The sequence below is a fragment of the Muntiacus reevesi genome, chromosome 1 (assembly GCF_963930625.1).
Source record: "Muntiacus reevesi chromosome 1, mMunRee1.1, whole genome shotgun sequence".
NCBI lineage: Eukaryota > Metazoa > Chordata > Mammalia > Artiodactyla > Cervidae > Muntiacus > Muntiacus reevesi.
Window position 1 is genome coordinate 171605506 of NC_089249.1, and position 19655 is coordinate 171625160.

Consider the following 19655-nt stretch of genomic DNA (forward strand, 5'->3'; position numbering starts at 1 on the left):
CTTTTCCCTCCTCACACCCAGGCTTCTGGAAGGCCACGTGTCCTCCGTCCTGCACGAGTCCGTTGTTGGTCTTTGTCAATTCAAAGAGTGGGGACAACCAGGGGGTGAAGTTCCTGCGAAGATTCAAGCAGCTGCTGAACCCTGCCCAGGTCTTTGACCTCATGAATGGAGGACCACACCTTGGGTAGGAAGCCTGTAAAATATATCTTTATTGGAGTTTAAAAACTGTGTGAAGATAATGTATGCTTATTTAAAGATTCAAAGATACGGGAAATTTTAAATGGGAGCTAAAACTTATCCTTCCCCAATCCCACCGGCAGAGGTGCCGGCTCTGAATGGTTCAGAGTTATGTGTCCTTCCAGCTTTCCAGGGCATGTGTGCGCCCCAGGCGGACGGGGCCTCTGTCCCTGCCACTGTGCAGGGCTCTGTGTGTTGTCAGTCCGCAGTGTGTGTGTGTTCTGACATCAGGAGTTACAGGTCGGCCTCGTTCTTTTGAATGACTGCTTAGTATCAGGGGCTTCCCTGCTGGCTCAGATGGTGAAGAATCCATCTGCAATGTAGGAGACCTGGCTTTGGTCCCTGGGTCGGGAAGGTCCCCTGGAGGAGGGCGTGGCTACCTGCTCCAGTGTTCTCGCCTGGGAATCCCACGGACAGAGGAGCCTGGCGGGCTGTAGTCCAGGGGGTCTTGTTCTGGGATGATGGCACCGGCAGCAGGAGCAGAGGCTCTTGAAGGATCTCTGAGTCCCCGGGGGCATTCCAGGAGAAGCACGGTGGCCTGCGGAGGGCGGTGCCTGGCCCAGCTTCGGGCGGTGGAGGTCCCTCCTTTCTCTGAGGAAGGAGGCGCCCATGTGATGCTCAAGTGGTAGTTCTAGTGGACAAGTGTGGTCTTTGAGGAGAGCCGAGGGGTCAGCATTAGGGCCATTCGGGGGCATCAGCCTCTCTGTGGTCCCTGAAGCCAGAATGTGGATAAGGCCACCCAGCAAGAGGCTGGGGAGTGAGCAGAAGGGCGCTGCCAATGAGGGGCAGGGGGACCCGGAGGGGCACCAGGAGGGGACGGAGCTGGAGTTAGAGGGGCGCAGGGTGGGCCAGGGCACAGGTCACATGTGGGCCGCGTGCTGCAGATGAGGGCTTCTGAGTGACGGGGGTGCCGGCGGAGAGGGGCGGGGGCAGGGCTGGGAGGCCTTCGCTCTCGGTGCCCGTGGCCCCCAGTGGGTGCAGCCGGGGTGCAGCGGGTCTCTGATCCCCCTCAGGCTGTTTGAGGGTCGGCTGTGAGGAGCGCAGCCCTTAGAACAGACCTCACACCCTTGATGTTCTGTTTCCTCGGCAGCTTGCGTTTGTTCCAGAAGTTTGACACGTTCCGGATTCTGGTCTGTGGTGGAGATGGCAGCGTTGGTTGGGTCCTCTCTGAAATCGACAGCCTCAACCTTCACAAGCAGGTACTGCGTGTGGAGAGCCCAGCCCCAGGGGCGAGCGAAGCCGCGGGACAGAGGCTGGGTCACCTCGAGTGATACTGCCCGCCCCCTGGGGTGGTCTCGGAGGGGAGGGCAGGGAGCCTGATGGCATCGTGGAGCCCCGGGGCCAGACAAAAAACAGTCCGGTCCAGGAAGGCCGATCCGGGTGCGGCTCCTTACTGGGTAATGATGGCATCTGCTGCATGCCTCTTGCTGGTGAGCTGGCCAGGCTCAGGAGAATACTTGGACTTCAGGTCAGAGTTAGGGCTGTGTTTTTTAAGTGTTGATTGATTTTCTACGCCGGCTCCCTCAGCCCCTCCCCCTCCCAACAATTAACCACTGCTAGCATTTCTGGTAGGCTGCAATCCATGGGGTCGCGAAGAGTTGGACACGACTGAGCGACTTCACTGTCACTTTTCACTTTCATGCATTTGAGAAGGAAATGGCAACTTGCCTGGAGAATCCCAGGGACAGGGGAGCCTGGTGGGCTGCCGTCCATGGGGTTGCACAGAGTCGGACACGACTCACGCGACTTAGCAGCAGCAGCAACATTTCAGTAGAGCTTCTCAGGTGACTCACGTGGTGAAGAACTCGCCTGCCAATGCAGGAGACGCAGGTTTGATCCCTGGGTCAGGAAGATCCCCTGGTGGAAATGGCAACCCTCTCCAGTATTCTTGCCTGGCGAACCCCATGGACAGAGGAGCCTGCTGGGCTGCAGTCCATGGGGTCGCAGTTGGACAAGACTGAGCATGTACACATACGCACACAGCCTCTCAGCGACTGTCCTTCAGACCTGTCAGAATGTGCGTGGCACAGTGTGTGCTGGAGTTTAAGTGGACTCAGCATCGTGCAGTGTGCCGTGTAGTAACGCGGTGTGTTTTAAATCAGCTCACTGAGCATCTCTCCGTCCACCAGTAAATGGAGGTCTGTGTGGTGGTTTTCCGCGGCGGACGGAGGCGGACGGCTGCACCAGCCCGGGGCTAGTTCATCTCCCCGCACTTATGGACACTTAGGTTGCTTCCTAAAGACTGTGCTGGTAAAAACCATGTGTGCACTTTCCCAATTGTATTCTGTTTTGAAGAGCACCCAAATTGAAATTTCGCTGATACTGCCCTATTGCTCTGCCTCAGGGCTGTCCCGTTGTAGGTACATGTCGCTCTCAAAACTTGCTACACGCTGGCATTGTGCGTCTTACAGCTCTTGCCCCAGCTTAGTAGACTAAAAAATGGTATGTTTCATTTTTATTTCTTCATACTGGTGAAGTCAATCATATCCTCAGTTAATTATGAATTTTAAAATGAATCACCAGCTCATATGTTTTTAACCTTCCCTAGTTTTCTGTTGGGGTATTTATTTGCCTTCTAAAAATTGGATTTCTGAGGATTATTGTATTGGGGACGTGGACTCCTGGTTGGCCGTGTATCCCTCGTTTGCCACTTGTCCTTTAGTGTTGGTGGCCTTCGTGAGTGGGATGGAGCTTTGCTGCCTGCGTTTAGCTCCTGGAAAGATGTTCAGCTGGGGGACCACTGGTGTCCTCCCCGCTTGGCTCCAGGGAGGCCCGCTGCTTAGGAGAGCGAGTACTGCCCCCTGGTGGTGACATTCGAGCAGTACGCTTAGATCCAATTTTAAGATTCCTTCCCTTTCAGGATTGTAATTGAGCTTTACTATCACAAGTCAGGAAGGTAGGTTCTCAGGCCTTCGGCTGAATTCAGAGAGCATTCGTCTCCTTTGGCTTCTCTGTCGCCCTTGATCGTCCGGTCCCCCCCCGCCCCCGCCCGGCCCCCTCGGTGCTCCTTGCCTTCTGGCCGCCCCTCCCGTCCCTCTCCGGATCCTGGGTGCTGCCGCATTCTCCACATGCTCAGCACCCGCAGGAGCCAGTGACTTTCAGCTGAGTCCCTGGCTGCCCCGGCCCTCCCCGGGTGCCTCTGAAGCCTCAGAGCTGACGTTCCCAGCCCTGCCCGCCCTCTTCCGGCCCTTTCCTCGGAGTCTGGACACTCACCGCCCGCCGTCTGAGCCGGAGGTCTGGCGGGTTCTCGCGCCCTCCCTCGTTGCCTCTGGTTCTCCTGCTGCCCCGCCGCGTCCAGCCCGGCCGTGTGTGCTGCTGCGGTGTCGTCCTGGCCCCCGGCACCATCTGCCCACTGCTCTTGGGGGCCTCCCCTCAGGCAGCTCCGCTCAGGCCCTCCCTGAGCCTCTCAGGGCCTCCCGCCGCCCCCCACAGTCCCGAGACCCTCGCTCGGGCTGCTCTGCTCCTGGCTTCGGTCAAGTCCCAGACTCGTCGTGTGGTTCAGCAGCCCCAGCTGGGCGCCTTCTTCCTCCTCTGCTTCTCTGACTTCCTCTCTCCTTGCTGCCCCCTCATCGGAGCTCTGGCTTGGCGGGGGGGGGGGTGGTCTCCGCTCCTGGACCCCAGGACCTGGACTCGGCTGGGCCGTCACTGTGCTGCCTGCCCCTTCCTTTAAGGCCCACAAAGCTGGCTCTGCTCCCTGTGTGCCCAGGGCTGGGCATCCTCGGCCTCACCTGCCGTCACCAGCGTGCTATCGCTGGCAGGGTGCAGGGCCTCCCGCGTGGCCGGGGCAGGTGGCCGGGGCAGGTGGCCGGGGCTCGGCCTGCGGGCTGCGTTGTGCGTAGGGAGGACTGGCGACCCGCACCACATGCGTGTCGTGCTCGGCGGTCGAAGGCTGTTGGGCAGCCTGTGTGTCGGGAGCCTCCTGAGCCCTGAGCTGGTGAGGGGGCCGTGTGCAGGAGGCTCTGCGTGGGAATTCCAGGTGGGCGGCAGGGCCTGGCGGGGTGTGGGGGCTGTAGGCTGAGTGGCCGTGGTGCTGGTTTGAGGGCCACAGTGGACGTCCTGACGCCTGTCTGGACGGGACTCACAGCTGTGGCAGGTGCTGTCAGGGGCAAGGAGGCGAGCTCGGCTTTGGGGACGTGCTGTCGTGGGTGAGGGAGCAGGTGAGAGCGTCACAGTCCGATTCTTGGGAGCTCAGATATTCCCACTTGGGGCAGGACCGTGGTCATTGCTGTGAAGGTGGGAGGTGACAGAGGGCTGACGGTCAGGTGTGTTGGCAGGTGGGGGGAGGAGCTTTCTGTCAGGTTGGGGAGACCCCTGTCTGCCCCCGGCTCTCCTGGAACATGCGAGCGCCACCCCGTCTGAGCTCAGCCGTCACATGCTCGCTGGACAGGGGGCCGCTGACGCCGCATCTCCCGCCCTGCCTCAGTGCCAGCTCGGGGTGCTGCCTCTCGGCACGGGGAACGACCTGGCTCGCGTGCTAGGCTGGGGCTCGGCCTGCGACGACGACACCCAGCTCCCGCAGATCCTGGAGAAGCTGGAGAGAGCCAGCACCAAGATGCTGGACAGGTGAGTGGGCCGCGCGGCCCCTCGGCCCGGGGTTCTCAGCCGGGGCCTGGGGACCGCAGGCCTTCTGCAGCTACGTGCTAAAAAAAACTCCACCTGCTTGAGCACGACTGCTTGCTTCTGATGGGCTTTATCCGGTGATCAGACTAGGGAAGCGCTGACGAGCAGAAGGGGTTGGGACTGCGCCCTCACGTGGCCAGGTCTCACCAGCCAGGCCCAGTCCTCGGCCCCTCAGAGCGGGAGGCGGCTCCGTCCCCTGTGGCCACCGCAGCCTTGTCTGCTACCCGTCCTCTTCGTCGCAGAGTTGAGCAGTCCCGTGTTCCCAGAAGCATCGGAGTTTGGGGTTACTGTCCTTCGTGTGTTTAGAAATAGATGGGCATCCTTCCCGAGCAAGCTGCTCTGAGCTTCGAGCTCCCGTGTGAACCCCCGGACTACAGCCCGTGGGATGTGCGGAGACGCCCCATTCTCTCAGAGGGTCGCACCCTGCCATGAGCAGGCGTGGTCTTGAGTGCGCTTGGCCGCCTCTGCTGTCCCTGCCCCCCGCCTCCGAAGGCTATGAAATGCCCAAAGTGTACAGAGCCGGCCGGGCGGCTCAACCCTGCAGGGGGATGCCTGTCCAGCGGGTTGTGACGTTTGTTCTCAGTTAAGCGAGGAGATGGTTCGGGGTCCCGGGGGCGCTCGAAGCAGGCTGACAGACACAGAGTTATCAGAGGGTCTCATCCCCCTCCGCGGCCATGGGACGGGGAGGTGGGGTGGGCTGGGGCCGGAGCTGACCTGCTGATCCCCTGTGTGTGCAGGTGGAGCGTCATGGCCTATGAGACCAAACTGCCCCGGCCTGTCTCCACCTCCACCGTCACCGAAGACCTGAGCGAGGGCTCCGAGGTATCGCCACGCGCTCGCCCTGGCCCTCCCTGCTTTGCCTCCCCCGTCCCCTGGCCCCACCACAAAGGCCCTGCCCCCTGAGGTGGGGCCGGGGCCCATGGACGCTGCCCCCCAGGACTCGGGGTCGTCTGGGGGCTTCCGGGGCCTTCCCCAGGCTTTGGGGTCCTTGGTGACAGTGATGGTCTCCTAGGCCTTCCTGCCCTCCCAGTTCAAGTCTGCACCTGCTGGCTGCCCTCCGCCCACCCAGGCTCCTGCTCGGGCCCCTCCTCCTCCTCCCACCCTTGCAGTCAGCCTGTGCTAGCTCCGTGCTGAGCTCGCTTTTCCCTTTGTGGTGGGTTTTGGGAGTTTGAGGTTCCCTCAGGGCCCAGACTCTGCCGAGACCGGGCAGCTCAGGTGCACCGCTGTGCCTCGGCCTCGGGGCGAGCCTCTGGGCGAGTTGGCAGGGGGGCTGTGCCAGGGGCCGTCTGCCCACCCCGAGGGTCAGGGGCAGTAGGCCAGCTCTGGTCTCCCAGCCACACCTGCCTGGGCTGCTGGGACCTGTCCCACAAGCAGAGAACATTCAGTTAAGAGCAGGCACGTATGTGGGCAAAGCCTGAAGAGTGACAGTAAAGAGCTTGACACGCAGGGGGAGAGCGCCTGCTTCTGCAGATGGGTGGGCGGTGAGGAGGGTGATCGACAGTGAGAGATGGTGGCGGCCTGGGCCAGGTTCCCACCTGGCAGAAACAGGGGGGCCTTGGCCACAGGCCCGCGCCACGGGAGGAGCTGGGGTGCAGGAGCGCAGCCGGGAGCAGTCTGTTAGGACGCTTGGTCCACAGCTGGACGCAGCTGTGAGATCTGTCAGCTGTGTGTGAAGGGAGGCGGGCCGCGGGCAGGGATGGTGCTCACGGCCCGACACTGAGGGCCGCTTGCCCGCCCCCCGGGCCGACTGCAGGTGCAGCAGATCCTCTTCTATGAAGACTCGGTCGCGGCCCACCTCTCCAAGATCCTGACCTCTGACCAGCACTCCGTGGTGATCTCGTCAGCCAAGTGAGTACCTACGACCTGGGGTGCCGGGGGTCCCAGAGGGCCTGCTCCTCTGAAGCCTCCATCTCCTCCCGCAGAGTGCTCTGCGAGACCGTGAAGGACTTCGTGGCGCGGGTGGGGAAGGCCTACGAGAAGACCACCGAGAGCTCGGAGGAGTCGGAGGTCATGGCCAAGAAGGTGGGTCCCGGCCCCCGGGGGCGGGGGGTGTCGGGGTGGGGAGGCACGCCTCCACTCCTGCCTCCGTTCCCGCCCAGTGCTCCGTCCTCAAGGAGAAGCTGGACTCCCTGCTGAAGACCCTGGACGACGAGTCGCAGGCCTCGTCCTCCCTGCCCACGCCACCCCCCACCATCGCTGAGGAGGTGGAGGACGGGGATGGGGCGGGCAGTGGCTGCAACTCCGGCTCCACGGGGGCCCGCGCCGTAGGCTCGGCCTGCCCCACCCGGCCCCAGATATTCCGGCCTCGTGAGCAGCTCATGCTGAGGGCCAACAGCCTGAAGAAGGCCATCCGCCAGATCATAGAGCACACAGAGAAAGGTAGCCGGGCACGGGGGCGGAGCGGGGTGGGCACTCCCAGTGAGAGGCGGGGACCCGCCGTGCAGGCCAGAGCCACTCTGGGCCGCCTGATGCGGGCCAGCACCTCCCTCCTCTGGGCCTGTGCCCGAAGGGGAGATCCTGAGGGGACGCTGGTGCCTCGGGGGCACCCCCGGCTGCTGGAAGCCACTCTGTAATCCCTGGTGTCAGGGACTCCGCTCCCTGGGAGGGCCTCACCTGTGGTCGCTCTCCAGACCACGGTCTTATCCAGTGAGAGGGGCCTGCCCCCGGGGCTGGGAGTCTCTGTTCAGGAGGCAGGGGGGCCCAGGCCAGAGGTGGTGGATGAGGCCATAGGATGGAAGGAGAAGCTGGGATGGGCTCAGAGGCTGGGTGAACCGGGGCGGTGGTCAGAAAGGCAGGGATGCGTGTGTGTTGTGGTATCTGAGGCAGGCGTGGGCCTCAGGGGTGAGGGCCAGGGGCTTGGACAGGCAGTTGGCCCTGGTGTCCAGGCCGCGCTGATGATTGCCCACGACCGGCTGGTGCCGGGAGAGACACACCCCCCCAGGATTAGAGGCTCACACGGTGTCTCGCTCCTTTTCTCTGACTGCCTTTGTTAAGCTTCAAAGCGAAGGCTGTGAACCATCTTGACCTGTAAACCTCACCCTGACCCTGAGGCCCCTCCCAGCAAGCTTTCCCCGTCCTCTGTCTCTCCTCTCATCACCGTCGGAAGCCATCTCGCACCTTTTCCGCTCTCACCAGACCGATTTCACTGAGCAGATCAACCTGCTCCTTGTGGTGAGACTAGTGAGGTCGTGACCTGGCTCTCTCCTCCAGCATGGACCCGGCTCCCTCCTCGCGACCCCTCCAGGCTGCGTGGACCCTCGCTTGTCCCTCTCTCCCACGCCCCCATCTCTTCCAGCCTTGGCCCGCCTCCCCAGCCTGTTGGCACGAGTGCCCGGGTGCCCCCAGGTGCCAGGGCCGGAAAGACAGAGGGTCGGGTCGGAGCTTCGGATCTGAGACTTCGGCTGAGACGAGGGTGAGGGTGGCGAGGTTGGCCCGTGTGCTGCCTGGCGGCAGCTGCGGGTCAATCTCCATGCGCTCAGCCGCCATCACCTTGCCTTGTGCAGCTGTGGACGAGCAGAACGCCCAAACCCAGGAGCAGGAGGGCTTCATCCTCGGCCTCTCCGAGTCGGAGAAGAAAGACCTGAAGTCGGATGACAGAGCAGGCCATGGTGAGGGCCACGGCGCCTCCAAGGGCCGGAGTCTCCGCAGAGGTATAGGGCCCTCTCGTTTCGGGGTGCTCGGAAGCGTGAGGGGCTTTCTCGTGGTTGCTGTGGCCACGTGGAGGTGTAAAGAGTCTTGAACTTGCCACCTGTTTGGCGAACCACCTGATGTGTGCAGTTTACCTGCTGTAGGCCCGGCAGGACCCTGGGCCGGGAGGGGCCTTCCCTCCGAATCTCCCTGCACGCCTGGCCCAGCGGGTCCTAACCCAGGGCTCGAGGCCTCCAGGCGGCAGCCGGCCACCCAGCCACGCAGGCTGCCGCCTGGGGACCCTTAGCCGCCGTGGAACAGCCGCTCCTCTGCCGCCCCCAGCGCACAGCCTTACGAGCCGTGGGGAGAGCCTGCCCCGGCATTCCCCCACCACCATTCCCGTGCGGAAGTGCCCTCTGCCCAGGCACAGACCCTGGCCTGACCGCGGTCGGGGGCCAGCCCCTCTGCCCTGCCTTGGGCCTCGACAGCACTGCCCCAGCCCCACTGGGGGCCCGTGACTGGGGGCGTCTGAGCCCAGCGCCTCTCTCCTGGCTGACCGCTGCTTGTGGCCACCGCTCGCCTCCCTCGGCCCGCCCGCGGGCCCCCTCCCTGATGAAGCCCGCTGGTAGCTCAGTGGCCTGTCTTCTACCCTGACAGTGTCCAAGTCTCCCTGCGAGAAGCTGATAAGCAAAGGGAGCTTATTGCCAGGCGGTTCTGCATCTCTTCCTCCGCAGTCGGGAAGCCGGGATGGCCTACCAGCGCTGAACACGAAGATCTTATTCCCGAGTGAGTGTCCCCCCGGGTGGGCCAGGCTCCCTGGCCCCTCACAGCAGCCTGCGTGTCTTGGCGGGGGGGACCCACGCAGGGTACTAACCTGCCACCGGCTGTCGCTCTGCCTCTCGTGGGTCTGAGGGCTCAGTGAGACCAGGTCCCTGCACAGGAGTTCACAGGTCCGTGGGAAGGACGGGCAGAGGTCAGGGTTCTGTCGCGGCTCTGTGAAAAGCGCCCTGGTGTATTACACAGGACAGACGCTCCCAGGGTGCCAGCTGGGGTCCCAGGCAGGTGTCACTGAGGAGGTGATGCTTGAGCTGGGTGCTGAGGGGTAAATAGGACCTGGACTGAGTGAAAAGGGAGGGCCGGCAGGGGGTGGAGAGCCAGTGGTCACCCCGTTGTTCCCAGCCTGATGTCGCGTCGAGGCAGCCCCTGCTGCTGCTTCTCGGGGCGGGGTGGGGGTGAGAACACTGTCCTCAGTAGGGAGGAGTGATCTGAGGGGTTGAAAGCGATGAGTGGCCTCCCGTAACTCGCTTCCAGTAGCTTCCTGGACCTCCTGGGCCAGGCTGAGCACACGCTGCTCATGTAAGTGGTTTGGCAGTTTTTAGGTGACCCTCAGCTGAATAGAAAGACTATTCCAGAAGTTCTGGGGAAAAGAGGATGAGAGAGATTTGGTTGATAAGCAGCAAAATGTTACTGGAAGGGATGGACCGGCAGAATGTCCAAAAGCAGGGCTCCGTCTCAGCTTTACTGTTCATGGAGTAAACTTGAAGAGATTGGTGCAGGTATCCAAGGGCTCTGGTCACCTGGAGGATTTTTTCATGTGTAACTTTTCCTCGTGGATTTAGCCTTAAAAGTTTGTGGGACTGGCCCAACCCTAAGACTAGTTGTGGTGGAGATCACTTTGGTGGAGTTTCTTGGCTTTAGTGACAGCTATCTTTATAAACTCTTTGCTAATGTGTCATAGGTTACCACCCAGTGTTTATTTTTGTTCTGTAGATTTAGGAGCGTGAATTTTGACCTGAAACTATTAATTGTCAAAGTTTGGACACCTTTATGTGGTGTTTTAGAAGCATCTTATTAAAAAAAAAAAAAAGCATATTATTATGATAATATTCTCTGAAGGACACGTGATCATCACCCTCTTGAATCAAGGGCCCCCAGCCAGTGCAGTCTCCTGCTGTTCTCTCCCCAACAGATGTCCGCGCCGGGATGTCTGGTACCCTGCCTGGAGGCTCAGTCATCAGCCGATTACTAATTAACGCCGACCCCTTTAACTCTGAACCAGAAAACCTGTGAGTATGGGGTAAACCAGGCGGGCATGTGGTTAGCTGAATGCTGGCGCTTAGAAATCTGACTCGGAAATAACTTGAGAAATTTGTGAGCAGTTGACCGGGTGATCTTTTTCCAGCTGCTGTCGGCTAGTAAGGAAAACCCAGAAAGGGTGAGGCCGCAGGGGTGGAGGGTGGCTGGCACTTCTGGGAAGGGAGGTGGCCGTGCTTATGCGTCTCCGGCTTCCGAGCGTGCTGGTGTGCTGAGGCTTCGGCAGGTTCAGAGACTCTGAGGGGGACCGGCTGTGCCATGTTCTCGGTTTGTCCTCTCTGGGGCCTGGCTGGCCCCTCCTGGGGGGTGTCCCACCTGGGCACCGCCTCCTGACCGCGTTGCCTTCCTTGAAGGTCTGCCGCTCCCCCAGCAGTGCAGGTCCCAGGCTGGACGCCCCTCACTCTCCCCGGGAGAAGCTGTCCTGGGTTTGGACTCTGCCCACCGCGTGTCGTGTCCTCTGCCCAGTGTCTAAAGGCAGCACGGGCTTTCATGCAGCTTGTCCTTGTGTGTATAGAGGCCATTGCGGGACATGTGGCATTTTGAAGGCCCTAGATTTCCCTTTCTGCCAGCTGATAGCAAGTTCTGGGCAGCCAGTGGCTGGTGGCAGGGGATTGAAAGGTGCCCACATGTGTGTCTGGAGTGGTGAGGAGAGCTAGTGCGGCTGCTGTCAGGAGAGTCAGGTGTGGCCTCCAAACCCAGTTTCCACGTGGCCCGGCAGGTCCCTTCCTGGGGTGACTCCTGGGAAAGACGAAACTGGAACACTGCCGCCCTGCAGCGTGGGTCTGAGTGTCCACAAGTCAGGGCTCAGAAGTGAAACAGCCCAAATGTCCAACAGCGGGGAGCGGCTGGACGGGTGGAGTGCGTCCCGTGGGGGCCACGGTCGGGCCGTCGCCGGCTGAGGCACCGCGCCGGGCGAGCCTGGTGCTCATGGCGTGCAGGCGTGCGCAGTGACGGGGACAGACACAAAGGGCGGCACGCGTGTCAGTCCGTTTCCGGGAGCTGGCCAGACTGCAGTACCACAGGGACAGAAAGCCGTCGGGGCTTCCGGGGCCGATGGCTCACGGCTGTGGATTTTGTTTTGGGGGATGAACTGTTCTGATGTTGGTTGTAGTGACTCTGAATGCATGAAAGTCATTGTTGGGTTTGGCCTTTTAAACAGGTAGATTTTACGGTATAGAAATTGCACCTTGGTGACACTGTCCCCTACCCTCAGAAAGCTAAGTTTTGTCCTCAGGAAGAAACCCTCAGAGGCTGGTCCGCAGGGCTGTTCTAAGTGGCCTGAACCCCCCTTTGCAGAGAGTATTACACAGAGAAGTGTGTCATGAACAATTACTTTGGCATCGGCCTGGACGCGAAGATCTCCCTGGACTTCAACAACAAGCGTGATGAGCACCCGGAGAAGTGCAGGTGGGTGCTGGACCTGCGCACGCCCGTCCTGACATGGGCCCCGGTATCCCCCTTCAGCCATGGGGTTATTTCTGGGGTGCGGAGCACTTAGGCAGAGCCCAGACCCAGAGCCTGAGCTCCTCGTTGGAAGGCAGGCGCTTCCATGTCACGGCCACAGCAGCGGGCAGCCCCGGGGCGCCTGCAGGAGGGGTCAGGGCTTGCCCCCTTCTCGGGTTTTCTAGCAGGGGCAGCCCCGAGGGCTCTTCCTGGGGGTGCTCAGGCTCTCCCCCTAAAGCACCATGCGCTTGCTCCCCTAGCCGAGGGAGGAGGGCGGTTGGTGTCTCCCTCCCCACGGTGGCCATCACCTGGTGGGGACCATTCAACTGTGACGGTCCAGAACTAGAGACGGAGAGGAGCTGGTGTGGAGTTTGGGGGAGAACAGCCATCGAAGCAGAGACAGGGGCCCCTTCCTAGAAGAACAAGACTAGTCATGAGAACTCAAAACCCTTGGCGCCCTGGGGCTCAAGTGTCAGAAAAAGGCTCAGATGTCCCCAGGGGCATCCCCGCCACCCAGCGCATAACTGAGCCCCAGTGACATGAAAACACCCTCCTTAGTCCAGACAACTGAAAGGCATTATTAGCATGCGTGTCATTTAGCAGAACAAAGCAGGTGAAGGAGCAAGGCCACGTGCAGCATGGTTTTTAGAAACTTGGAATCCTGGTATAACCTTACCTGAGTTTGCATCTTTGAGAAGACCCACTGAGAAGATGCCATGTCTACAAATCTAGCTTGAAGAAGTGGGGGAACATTGACAAAGGGGTGTTTTACCAAGGGCCACTGCTGGGCGCATTATAGAGCCCGGAAGTGCGGGCAGAAGGCAGCCCATCAGAGGTGTTGACTCAGCGACCCCTGGTGGGAGGTGCCCCGATGTGGTCATTCATGCTCAGGACCCGGGGAGGCACCCTCCACGTTGGGTGAAGTGCAGGTTTCCGCTGTCTCAGCTGTAAGTTCCTGGAGGGACCGAGAACACGCGCTGGAGTGTTTCCCATCAGTGCTGACAACGTGGGATTCTTGAATGTGCCTCTGTGCTTTCCCGCACTTCCCAAGTCTGACTCGTTGGGAAAGACCCTGATGCTGGGAAAGGCTGAGGGCAGGAGAAGGGGCGACAGGGGATGAGATGGCTGGATGGCGTCACCGACGCGATGGACATGAGTTTGTGCACACTCCGGGAGCTGGTGACGGACAGGGAGGCCTGGCGTGCTGCCGTCTGTGGGATCAGAGTCAGACATGACTTAGCGACTGAACAGCATGCGTAATTTTATCGCTGGAAAAAGTCGTGATTTGCATGTTTTTTGTGAGGCTCTGTGATACCTTACCTTTTAGGATAGGCTTACTTCTTGGGAGCATTACTTTTGAAAAGTAGGATTTCATGTCAGTGAACATCTCTCTGGCACGTCTCACACGGACCTGTCACAGTCACGTCCCTCCTCGTCGTGCGGTGTCGCCGCTGGGCACGCGTGCCTGGTGTGACCGGCTGTGAGGAGGTGACTGCCAGCCAGCCGTGTGCTCTCCTCCCCAGGAGTCGAACCAAAAACATGATGTGGTACGGAGTCCTGGGCACCAGAGAGCTGCTACACAGAACCTACAAGAACCTGGAGCAGAAGGTCCTACTGGAGGTGAGCAGGTGGCACCCCAGCCCCGCGCCTGAGCCGCGAGGCCCCTGGGGCCGCCGGGGAGGCCGCCCCGCCTGACGCTGGCGCTCTCTTCTCGCCTCTCCTCTCCCCTCCCGCGTCCCCCCTGCACAGTGTGACGGGCGCCCTATCCCCCTCCCGAGTCTCCAGGGAATCGCTGTCCTCAACATCCCCAGCTACGCCGGAGGGACCAACTTCTGGGGGGGCACCAAGGAGGATGACGTACGTATGGGGGTGCCGGGTGGCGCGGGCCTGGGAGCCGAGGCAGAGCCTCCTGCTCAGGGCTGCTCTCTGGGCAGGCTGGGGGCTGGACGGGGCAGCGCCCCCGTGCTGGCCGCAGGGGTGCAGTGGGCAGTGAGACAGCGCCCCCACCCCAGTAAGGTGTGGTCGCAGGTGTGGCCTGGAGTCTGGGCCCGGACCTGCCCTGGGGGTCATCTGGGAGGGCGTCCAGGGGCAGGGGACATCGGCACGGAGGCCTGAGGGTGGCTAGGGGTTGGACAGGTCAGGTTGGTGTGGGGGAGGGAGATGTTCTCCGATGGTGGGCACCCTGGGCAGCGCGCAGAGAGGTTGGGGCTCGCGTGGGGCTGCGTGAGGCAGGGAGGCGTTTGGAGTCCAGCCTGCGGGGGCACGGGTGGGAGTGTGGACGGTCTGCTAGGGCCGACCCCTTGGTGCACGGCAGCCGTCGTGGCTGCGCTGGCCCCGCTTGTCAGCACGCTGCCTGAGTGCACAGCCCTCGTGAGACCCTGGAGGAACGTACCAGTGTCAGCCCCGTTTTTCAGAAGCGGGAACCCAGGAAGAGGCAGTCACGTGCCCGAGGCCCTACGTGTGTGAGGGGCAGGCAGGCCTACCACGCCATCTGGGCTGCTGCCTTCCGGGTCTGGAGACCCCACCACAGTGGCTCCCTGTTGTGGGCCCGTCTGACTTTTAGTGCAGCGGCCTCCGGAGAGAGGCGGCTGTGCGTGGGGGCGTGTTCAGGCCGGGAGCAGAGGTCAGCTCTGACACTGGCCCTTGCAGACCTTCGCAGCCCCGTCCTTCGATGACAAGATCTTGGAGGTGGTCGCGGTGTTCGGCAGCATGCAAATGGCTGTCTCCCGGGTCATAAAGCTGCAGCATCACCGGATCGCCCAGGTACTGGCCGGGGTCCTGGAGGCGGGGAGGGGGTCCTGGGCTCTGGGAGGAGAGGCAGGCCTGGCCCAGACCCACGGTCCCGAGACAGGTGGGCACCTGAGTGCAGAACCCTGGACAGCGGGCCACCTAGCTGCCTCCTGGTCCAGAGCCTGTTCTTGCCTGCCGTGTTGGACCTCTGAAACATGCTTTCCAAACTGGGGCTGGCTTGCACCCCGGAGCGCCCTCCTCCTGCTGTGGTGGGGTGAGCCGAGGCGGGCCTGGGTGCCCGCGGCCCGGCCCTGCAGCTCTCGGGAGCCTCAGCCCAAGTCCAGGAGTGAGGCTGAGCGTGTGTCCTCACCCGGCCGCTCTGAGGCCCCGCTGTGGGGGGAGATGGGGCGGGTCCCCCTTGGGAGCTTCTGGTGACGGGCTGGGAAGGGTCTGTCTGGGCGGTGGGGGGGCCATGTCTTCACGCACAGAGATGGGTTCTCACACTGCTCTGAGCCCCAGTCCTTTCCCCGCTATGGGCTGCGTGGATGTCATGGTTTTAATGCTTCGGCAGTACTTTCTGTTGAAAAGAGGAGCCCTCGGTGGGAATTGGCCTCATCTCGGGTGGGTCCCCACATGCCCAGGGACTCAGCAGCTCTGGGCATGTCCCCGCCTGAGGCCCGGTGCTGGCGTCTGAGCACTGAGTTCCCCACAAGGCAGCAGTCACGGATACGGGGTGCCCTGGGTGCGGGGCGGCAGGGCTGGGCAGGGCCGGCCCGGGACTCCAGGAGCTGCGCCCCAGGCGGGGATCCCCTGAGCCCGGAAGCCCTGACGGTCAGCCGGCGGGCACGGGGTGGGCTGTGGGGCAGGGCGGCCCTCCGGCCCCATGTGGCTCCTGGTCGGCTTGGTGCTCGAGCAGGCTGTGGTCTTCACAGTGTCGCACGGTGAAGATCTCCATCCTGGGTGATGAGGGCGTGCCTGTGCAGGTGGACGGAGAGGCCTGGGTCCAGCCCCCGGGGTACATCCGCATCGTCCACAAGAACCGGGCGCAGACTCTCACCAGGGATCGGGTAAGATGGCGCCCGTCTTGGGGGGGACCTGGCACCTGAGCGTTCGATTCCAGGAATCGACATATTTCTCCCCCAGATTATGTGAACGGGGCTGGGATTCCTAGGGCCGTGCCCTCTCCCCCAGAGTAAACAGGTGTCGGCGTCCCCGTCCGGGATTCGTTCCGCGAGTGTCCAGCAGCGTTGGCTGTTGAATGTGCGCTCGCAGGAGCGTGTGTAACCCTGGCCCCGTGTCCTAGGCCTTCGAGAACACCCTGAAGTCCTGGGAGGACAAGCAGAAGTGTGAGCTGCCCCGCGCCCCGTCTTTCTCTCTGCACCCGGAGATCCTGTCCGAGGAGGAGGCCACCCAGATGGACCAGTTCGGGCGGGCAGCGGGCGCCCTCATCCACAGGTGGGTGCCCCCTCCGTCCGTGGTCAGCTCCCCCAGCGAGGCCCCAGGTCCGTGCGGGGCGCGGGTGTTGAGACGCTCCTCTCGCGTCCCTGTGCGTCCTCTGTGTCTCCTCTGTCACGGGGCCTGTCCGGCCGGGTTCTGCTCGCCCTGCGCTGTGCAGTTGTCACTGAAGGTCTTGCAGATGTTATTTGGGGCTTAAGGACATGGAAGCCTCAAATCCACATGCATCTTCAGGGCCAGCTACCTGGACTGTAAAGCTGTCCTGGATTCTTAAGAACAGTCCACTTACTGCCTCCTTCACTTCATGCCGAAGAGCAGGTGTGCTATTAGGAAGCAAACTTTGCAAATATTAAAAAGAAAAAAAGACAACAGCCAAAGGTGCTTCCTTCTCTTGGCCCCCAGAGCCACTGTGGACCTTCCAGCGCGGTGGTCACTGCTCTGCCTGCTGCCCAGCCTCCCACCGCATCCCCCCTCACGCGGGCGCGGTCGCAGCAGCATGGTGGCCTGTGCCCACAGCTGCCACACCCCCTGGCCCCTTGGCTCTGTCCTTGGACCCCGTTCCCCTCCCCGCCCCCTCCCTTCTGAGGCCGCGTGCAGGCCTGGCGTCCCCCCATGGGCCTGTCTGGCCCCTTCCTGGCCTCCTCCTCCTCTTCTTCCTGCTCTGGAGGTTTCACAAGACCTCCATGTCCTTTTGGGGCACTTGCCTTCTTGGGTGAGTCTCCACAAAAGCTTGGGAGTTTGTCGTCAGATCTCCCGGTTAAGGCCTCCCTGGCCATCAGTCAGGAGGTGACAGGCCTGCCGCTGTGTCTCTCTCCAGCATCCGGGAGCTAGCACAGTCCCACCGGGATGTGGAGCAGGAGCTCGCCCACGCCGTCAACGCCAGCTCCAAGTCCATGGACCGAGTGTACGGCAAGCCCAGAGCCGCAGAGGTGCCTGCGCCCTCCCGCCCCCGCCCCCGCGCCCGCCAGCCCTCGGGCCATCTCCATGGTTCTGTTCTGGTTCCTCTCAGGGGCTGAGCTGCAGCCTCGTCCTGGAGATGGTGAATAACGTCCGAGCCCTGCGCAGCGAGACGCAGCTGCTGCTCGCGGGCAGGCTGGCCCTGGTAAGCTGGGGGCCGGCCCGCGACGCACACACAGGCCGCGCGGCTCTGTGCGGGGCTCCCGCCCGTGGGGGCTCCTCAGAGGGCCCTGCCTTGGCCCTGCATGATGCTCAGACCCTCTGGCCTGTCTCGCCAAGCCCCCTCCATGGTGTCAGGGCCCTGCTGCGCCATGCACGGCATTGTGTCCTCAGGACTGTCCCCGGCACGAAGACCCCGCCGCCCCTCCTCACTCAGCCCCGGGGAGGCACCCAGCTGGACTTCTGTCAAATCACAAAAGCTAGAACAGGGCAGACCTCAGAGTGCCCGACCAGCCTTCTTGTTGAAAGAAATGAAGGTGTGGAAGGTCAAGGAGGTGAAGTCACTGCAGAATCACCCCAGGAGTCCAGGCTGTACTCTCTACTCTCATTCTAAGCTTCCATGCTGTCCTGACGTTCCCGGGGCTGCCTCTGTGCCCGCACATTGTCTGCTCTGGTGCAGGCGGGCTGGTCCCTGCTTCAGAGAGAGGGTCCCGAGGAAGCTGAGGCAGGTGACCTGTGAGCCCTGCTGATGGGATTTTCAGACGAGCTTGGTTTGCCCCATTGCTTAGGAGAGGAGAGTCTAATTCTCTCACTTGGCACTGGTTACAAGCGGAGGCTCGGAGTTTGGCCCTTCAGGGGTGCTCTGTGACTCCGTTTCCTGGCAAGCTTTTAGAAGAGCTCTCTGAGAGTGACCCGGCCCTGGGCCAGGCTCCCTGTCTGCGTGGGCCCTGCGGCCCCGCCCTGCTGGTAACCGCTGTTTCTCCTCCCTCCATCCCTCCGTCCCTGGAGCAGCAGTTGGATCCCCCTCAGAAGGAGCGGCTCACAGCTGCGCTTGCCGAGATGGACCAGCAGCTCAGGAAGCTGGCGGACACGCCATGGCTGTGCCAGCCCATGGAGCCTGGTGACGAAGAGGTATGTGGGTCTCGGGCTCCAGCATGGCGTCCCTGGACACGGGACTGTCCCTTCTGCACCCGAGTCCCTCTGCGGCTTCGGGCTGAAGATGGTGCTGGTCCTGCAGCCCCTGATCTGGCCCCTGGTAAATACGTCTCTCTGTTAAAATGCCTTCAGGGCGTGGAGACCACTTGGGCAGGTAGGAGGATCTGGGAACTGCTGTCGAGAATGACCCTCGGGGACCGGGCCACAAGTTGCCTCGGACACAGAACTGCGGGGCCAGGGGGCAGGTGGGGAGGCGGAGCTGGGACCCGGTGCGCCCCGGCTGGAGGCAGCGGCCGGGCTGACGGCAGGCTGCTGGGCGTCTCGGCAGGGGCGGGCGCTGTGCTCCACTCCCGTCACACTCGTCTCACGTGTGTTTAGAGGACAGCAGGGGCGGCCGCCACGTTCCACTCCCGTCACACTCGTCTCACGTGTGTTTAGTGGACAGCAGGGGCGGCCGCCGCGTTCCACTCCCGTCACACTCGTCTCATGTGTGTTTAGAGGACAGCAGGGGCGGCCGCCGCGTTCCACTCCCGTCACACTCGTCTCATGTGTGTTTAGAGGACAGCAGGGGCGGCCGCCGCGTTCCACTCCCGTCACACTCGTCTCACGTGTGTTTAGAGGACAGCAGGGGCGGCTGCCGCGTTCCACTCCCGTCACACTCGTCTCATGTGTGTTTAGAGGACAGCAGGGGCGGCCGCCGCGTTCCACTCCCGTCACACTCGTCTCACGTGTATTTAGTGGACAGCAGGGGCGGCCGCCACGTTCCACTCCCGTCACACTCGTCTCACGTGTATTTAGAGGACAGCAGGGGCGGCCGCCGCGTTCCACTCCCGTCACACTCGTCTCATGTGTGTTTAGAGGACAGCAGGGGCGGCCGCCGCGTTCCCCTCCCGGTCACACTCGGTCACGTGTGTTTAGAGAACAGCAGGGGCGGCCGCCGTGTTCCCCTCCCGGTGGCACTCTTCTGTTACGTGTGTTTAGGGAGCCCAGCTTGCGTGGGCCTTACAGCTGGGACATCGGGACCCTGGGCGTGCCCCGGGCCATGCCTCCTGCAGCAGTCGAGGCGGCCGCGGACCCAGGAGAGGTGCTCAGTCGGGGTGGTTTTGGGGGCAGCACCTGGACAGAGGCCAACCCGAGAGGCCGTCCTCCCGAGGATAGAGCAGGGACGGCCAGGAGAAAGTTCACACGGTGAGGCGCTGCCGGGCACTGAACGTCGGAGCCCTGTTGTTGGCTTCGCGTGTCAGAGCCTTGGGCCGGGGGACGGGCCGGCAGTGCAGGCTCCCCACGCACGGGCAGGCGTTGGATGACAAGTGCAAACCCCGCGTGGAAAGCTGGCTGAGGCCTCTCAGCTGAGAAGCACGACTCAGCAGCTCAAGGAGAGCACTCTGGTTTAGAAG

The 19655-nt window shown here is 62.3% G+C and overlaps 1 protein-coding gene across 5 annotated transcripts in view; it reads left to right on the plus strand.

The window, feature by feature from the left end:
• The window catches only part of DGKD (diacylglycerol kinase delta), a 105896-nt gene that overhangs the window by 77959 nt on the left and 8282 nt on the right, over positions 1-19655 (plus strand). For 4 of the 5 annotated variants that reach the window (XR_010660515.1, XR_010660529.1, XM_065917000.1 and 1 more), the window contains 19 exons: positions 22-184; positions 1328-1436; positions 4661-4800; positions 5595-5679; positions 6611-6705; positions 6780-6879; positions 6957-7236; positions 8361-8507; positions 9142-9270; positions 10454-10550; positions 11875-11985; positions 13545-13641; positions 13771-13878; positions 14671-14784; positions 15684-15818; positions 16055-16206; positions 17024-17135; positions 17216-17308; positions 18115-18234. Coding sequence is in view for 2 of the 5 variants with exons in the window: in XM_065917000.1 (XP_065773072.1) it covers positions 22-184; positions 1328-1436; positions 4661-4800; positions 5595-5679; positions 6611-6705; positions 6780-6879; positions 6957-7236; positions 8361-8507; positions 9142-9270; positions 10454-10550; positions 11875-11985; positions 13545-13641; positions 13771-13878; positions 14671-14784; positions 15684-15818; positions 16055-16206; positions 17024-17135; positions 17216-17308; positions 18115-18234 (2387 nt within the window). In the remaining 3 variants the exon portion in view is untranslated. The remainder of the gene's footprint in view (positions 1-21; positions 185-1327; positions 1437-4660; positions 4801-5594; positions 5680-6610; positions 6706-6779; positions 6880-6956; positions 7237-8360; positions 8508-9141; positions 9271-10453; positions 10551-11874; positions 11986-13544; positions 13642-13770; positions 13879-14670; positions 14785-15683; positions 15819-16054; positions 16207-17023; positions 17136-17215; positions 17309-18114; positions 18235-19655) is intronic. The other variant, XR_010660519.1, reaches the window with a different exon arrangement.